This window comes from Seriola aureovittata, chromosome 11 (assembly GCF_021018895.1).
Source record: "Seriola aureovittata isolate HTS-2021-v1 ecotype China chromosome 11, ASM2101889v1, whole genome shotgun sequence".
NCBI classification, from domain to species: Eukaryota; Metazoa; Chordata; class Actinopteri; order Carangiformes; family Carangidae; genus Seriola; species Seriola aureovittata.
Genome location: NC_079374.1, coordinates 7761890 through 7767724, shown reverse-complemented (window position 1 = coordinate 7767724; position 5835 = coordinate 7761890). Strand labels below are relative to the sequence as shown.

Below are 5835 nucleotides of genomic sequence, written 5' to 3'. Positions count from 1 at the left end.
CTGAACGCAACATGAGCACACACACACACACACACACACATTAGATACAGGTGCAGTGTAAGTCCTGATATTGTCAGTCTGCTTTTCAATATAATGTGACATAATGAGATAAAAATTTAAGATAATGTAACAGGCGTGGCGCTCAGTGCATTGAAAATGACATGAAAGAAAACTTCTATAACAGGGAAAGTGTTAATGCAAACATTTTTTTAAAGGCGTACTCCAGTGATTTAGTTTTGCACATCCGCAAAGTTGGAAGAAACAGGTTTATTTTAGGCTAAAATAGAAGAAGCAGAAGTCAAGATGTCCTGACTTTTATGGGCTGTTCACAAATTTGGTCTCAATAACCGGGACAGTGACAAGCTGCTGTTTATTGTGTAAGGGAACTGGTTTAGTATGGAGTCATAGGAGTGCCATACAAAAGAAAGAAAAAAGAATCTGTTAAAGGATAAGAAAATTAATGTGGGAATGTAAAGTCAAATGACCAAATTATATTCATTAAATTTATTTTCACATTTATTTTTTTATACATTTCTGTATATTCATATATTTAAATTTTTGTATGTTTTTATATATTTAATTTTTTTAAATCTATTTTTCTATAATGTAATTTTCAGCCCATTATTCTTCATGACTTTTCCCTGTTGGTTTTGCTTTTCGATGTAGCATTTGATTTTCCCTTTTGCATTTTTGGAATTGTAACAGGTATTTTTCACTAAGTTCTAACATCAATCAATCAATCAATGTATCAAGAAAATAGCTGGCATATTAATCAATAATTAAGTTAATCATCAGTTGCAGCCATGTTTCACTCGGTACAATAATACACTGTTATATATGATACTTATGATTATTATAAGATTTATTTTCTTTCAGGAGTAAACAATCATCGTACCTGATGAGCACTTCGTTAGCAATCTCCACCAGCTCTCCGTCGATATTCCAGGGGAAGGCGGCTCCCTCTGATTGGATGATGGGTTTTGTTTTGGAGTCGCCTTCCTCCTCGCTCTCCTCCTCCGATAAGCCAATCACTGAACGGGGGCGGATCCTCACTGCTGACACGGCGTGCGTTTCCACGAAAGAGAAGCTGAACTGCGGATGGACAATCAGACAGTCAGAAAGACAAACAGACAGGAGTGTGTGTGTGTGTGTGTGTGTGTGTGTGTGTGTGTGTGTGTGTGTGTGTGTGTGTGTGTGTGTGTCAAAGGTCAGCCGAGGAGGTCAGAAAAGCTTGTTAAAATCCTTGTTAAGCAGCTTGTTAATCTGCAGCAGTGACTGGGTTCCTTCCTGTTTAACTGTCCTGTTGTCCCGACTCTTACATCGTGAAACTCCAACAGGGGGCAGCAAAGACTGACAGACAGACCAACTGTGTTTTCTTAAAACAAAGCTGAAAAGATGGATGGACAGTTTTTCAAGTCTGTCTCATGACAAAAGTCGAGTTTTTCCGCATTTGCCTGTGTTTCCTGAGAATTTCCATTTAATGGCACTTTCTACTTCTACTCTAGTGTATCCCTGAGTATGTATTCTATATATTGTACTCCACTACATTAATTTGATAACATTAGGTACTTTATTAGGACAAAACATTTCAAGATCTTTTAAATATGATGCACTGCAAAAAAACACTGAGAAGTATCTCAAATTTGAGCTTAAATGAGTAACTGATTAATTGATTGCATTTATCAAAAACAAAAATAGCCAGTGATTAATTGTTTCTTTACGTGGTTTCAGTTTCTCTAATATGATGATCTGCAGCTTATTTACAAGACATACAGAACTTCGCTGATAAATTTTAAAGGGCATTTCTTGCCATTTTATCATGTTTTACAAAAGAAACGAATGGATTGAAATAACCAGCGTATTAAAAAGACCACTAGTTAAATCTTTATATAAAATAGTTAAAAATGAGATCTCATCCAACTCCAGGAGGAAAATTCTGTTTAACATTAATCTCATGATATTTACAGATACTTGCAGACTTTTAAGTAACATTTCCAATGTTGAGTATTTTTACACAGAGGTAATAATACTGTTATTTAAAGGGTCTGAATACTTCCTCCACCTCTGTAATAACCAGGTGTCAATAGGAACACCGCAGCTCGGCACAGAAACACAAACAGGATTTTTTGGACTAAAAAGCCAGTGACTTTGGAAAATACATACTTAAATTAAATATAAACAAAGATGTGTCCAAGTCTGGTTTTCAGATCACACTGCTATAAATTCTGGTCACACAGCCCTCACCGGGCAAGACTGACTCAGGTGAGGTTCAGCGTCCACAGTGGGTCATTGTTACACGGCTCCTGCTCCACCAGGATGCCATGTCTTGTCATGTTTGACAATGAGCTGTCCGTCCAAATGTAGGTCAGTGGGTAAACAGCCTGTTTACTAAACAGCCTGTTTACTCACTGTTACCGCACTGTCAGTATATTTAGTAAGTGGGTTAGTGTGTGGTCTGCCGGGCCGGGCCGGGCCAGGCCACGCTGAACCAGGCTAATCTATTCATTAACTGGTTTGAGGACAGCGAGGTCGAGAGTGAGCAGTGGTGAAAGAAGTACTCAGGTCTTTCTGTTAAGTTCGCTGTTGAAGGTGTGGCTATATGTGTCAAATTCCCTCCAGGGATCAATAAAGTCTTATCTTAACATGTAATCATACATCATCATTTATTTGTTGATTACATTTTGTATTATAAATCTGAATCTGCAAAGTAACTAGAAAACTAAGATCAGAAAAATCTAGTGGAGTAAAAGATGAAATATTTGTTATAGAATAGTAGGAGTAGCAGAAAATAGAAACTCTCAAGTACAAGTACCTTAAAATTGTACTCACAGTACAGTACTAAGAGTATTTTTACGGTGCTTGAGTAAATGTACTGAGACACATTAGGGATGAGATCAGATAATGGCTCCATTTTGGATCCAGTTCCCGGTAGGCTGATTCCTAAAGCGATGATACTAACAACTCTCTTATCAAACCTTTGAAGTCTCCTCACTGTTTATTTGCAAAGAGGAATGGAAAATATACAAGTAGTAGCTTCTCATTTTTAGCCAAATGTCTCTGGTTAAAATGACAAACATCCCTGACAGCAGATTAGATCAGCTGTAGCTAATAACATTACTTCAGTGAAAACTTTGTCTGTTCTCTGGTTAACTGCTCTCTGGAGACGGTGTCTGTATTCAGCCAAAGATAGTTTGTGAGTGAAAGACACATCACTCTTTAACACCACTGTATGACCGTGAGTGGACTGTTTGTAGTTCAACGGGGGCAAACAGAGAGGTGACTCTTCTGCAGAGAAATGATCAGCCGATCACCTCATCGTCAGCTTAAACCAGCAATGACTGATGTTTTTCGCCACTTGAGGGCAGTGGATACAAGCTGTGAACGCAACATTGACATTTCATCGCCTTTTTAAGTACGTAAGGCAAACTTCTAATCGGCCATCTTAACAGTTGCTTATCCAAACATCCAGCAGACATGAAGCAATGTAATGTGTCTTTTAGCTCAGTTTTTTGTCTCCACCAACTCTGGTTCTTTAGCTGCTGAATGCTCTGCAGTGTTCACAAGCTGCTGTACAGTGTGTGTGTGTGTGTGTGTGTGTGTGTGTGTGTGTGTGTGTGGTGTGTGTGTGTGTGTGTGTGTGTGTGTGTGTGTGTGTACAGTTTTCCCCCACTGAAAACAGCTGTCTGCTGAGACTCAACATGAAGCTATAAAAGTGGTGAGTGTGATCGAGTTGTGGTCCGGAGATAAACAATGAGCTGCAGATACAGGTGATAATTCTCTGTAGTTTCATCACTACACCTGAGCAACAACTTTCACACATGTCATTTTTGTCATTTTATACACTATAAAATTATTGATTATATCTGCCACATGTGGATTTAATACTGCATAAAGACAGAGGACTGTTTGATTGACAGCTGTTCTCACCTGTCCGCTGGAGCTGCTGTATCTCTTCAGGTGTTTGACGAACTCTGACCTGGAAGTGTTTCCCACTGCGATCAGTGCCGCGCTGCCATTTGCCAAACTGCCACAAACAGGAAGGAGGAGGAGGAGATAGTTAAGGTCACACAACACAGGTGACTTTACACAACTGCTCGTCATACACCTGTGTACCTGGTGTTGGGAGCCAGGCCTCGAGGAGCATGTGGACTCAGGCAGGGGATGGACATGATGCTGACGCTCAGATACAGCCCCTGATTGGTCGTCCAGGACTCCTCCCCCTCTGCATCAGCAAATCAAAGAAAGATGAATCATGAAGACGGACTGCTTGGTGGCGACCAAAACCTGAACCAGCTTTGATCTTTTGTCCAGAAACAGTCTCCAACCAAAGACAGGCAAGTACCGCTCTCACCTGAATCTGGATCCTGGTCCAGGTCCTGATCCTGGTTTCTGAGAAAGGAGATCAAACTTTGTTTTGAACATGACTGAGAGCAGCATCAGTGGTTTAAAAGTGAATGTATTGTGTATAATACAGCACTAATACACTGGCTAAGTGGGAGTTCAGACCGAAAACAAACTGTTAGTTTTTGTTTGACATTTTGGGAAATAAATTTATTCCCTTTCTTGGCACCGGTCAGATGAGAAGACTGATACCACTTCATATCTGTGTGATAAATATGACGTTTTTGTATTGATTAAACAAACAAGATGTAATATGTTAACTAGTGAGCCAGGCTAGCTGTTTCCCCCTGTTTCCAGTCTTTATGCTAAGCTAAGCTAACTGGCTGTATATTTACCGTACAGACATGTGAGTAGTATCAGTCTCCTCGTCTGACTTTCAGCAAGACAGCAAATAAGTGTATTTCCCAAAATGTCAAACCATTCTGGGTCTGTTGTAACTTGGTTTGGTAACTTCAGGTACTGGGCCTGATGCGAGCCGGATGGATCGGGCCACGTTTGGACAAAAATTTAGAAATGATGTTCGTGGTCAGGTTCAGTCATGTCAGCCTTTTGATGGTCATTTACAAGGTGCTCACATTTTTAATAAATTAATTTGCCAATTACTTTCGATATTTGATTAATTGATTTGTCTATAAAATGTCATAGAATAGTAGAAAATGCCCGTTATAATATCCCAGTGACCAAAGTGACAACTAAGATATTCAGTTTACTGTCACGTGAGACAAAAAGATACTATAATACTATGAGACGGGATTTTACTAGAAAGTTAGAACAGTGAGAATCATTTTATCTTGTGTTTCTTACCGACGTTCAAACAGATTCGTGGTTGACTTCTTCGTTGGTAGGAAAGACAGCTGACAGTCCTCTGGTCTGAGAGAGACAGAGAAAGAAATGTGAGAAATAAAAAAAAAAAAGCACCACAACCTTCTTAGTTTTGAATCTAAATTCAGGTAAATTTTATATTATTTAGCCAAAATCACCATTTTATCTTTGAGGGATTTCTGAACATATGGATTTTATAACTTGGTTTTTATAACTCGGATGTATTTGTGTTACCTTAGTCTAGCCAGAGTCTTCACCAGAGCGTACTCTCGTCGTCGTGATGATGGCATCCACCTCTTCTTCTCTGCCCGTGCTAAGCTGCGCCCACCGAAGCCAAACATGGCGGAGAAACCAAAACACACCAATTGTCCGAGAGAGGAGAAGCTGCACATGTCCACCTGCTGCAGGTGACCTGTAGGGTGAGGGGGTGAGAGGAGGGGGGTTAAATACAGATGTTTGAAAAAGATCCTTGTGATAATGAATACTAATTAGAAATAAATTAGGATCACACACACACACACACACACACACACACACACACACACACACACACACAACGAACAGCCTGTAAGGAGGCCAAGTGGTCTTATGGTGAGAGGCTCATTAATATTC

At 39.7% G+C, this 5835-nt stretch overlaps 1 protein-coding gene across 1 annotated transcript in view; it reads right to left on the bottom strand.

Moving 5' to 3' along the window:
* The window catches only part of cerkl (ceramide kinase-like), a 32869-nt gene that overhangs the window by 812 nt on the left and 26222 nt on the right, over positions 1-5835 (bottom strand). The window contains exons 8-13 of the mRNA XM_056389797.1: positions 5458-5635; positions 5206-5271; positions 4352-4389; positions 4114-4222; positions 3928-4024; positions 896-1092 (exon numbers count right to left, since the gene is read on the bottom strand). Of these exons, the coding sequence (XP_056245772.1) occupies positions 896-1092; positions 3928-4024; positions 4114-4222; positions 4352-4389; positions 5206-5271; positions 5458-5635 (685 nt within the window). The remainder of the gene's footprint in view (positions 1-895; positions 1093-3927; positions 4025-4113; positions 4223-4351; positions 4390-5205; positions 5272-5457; positions 5636-5835) is intronic.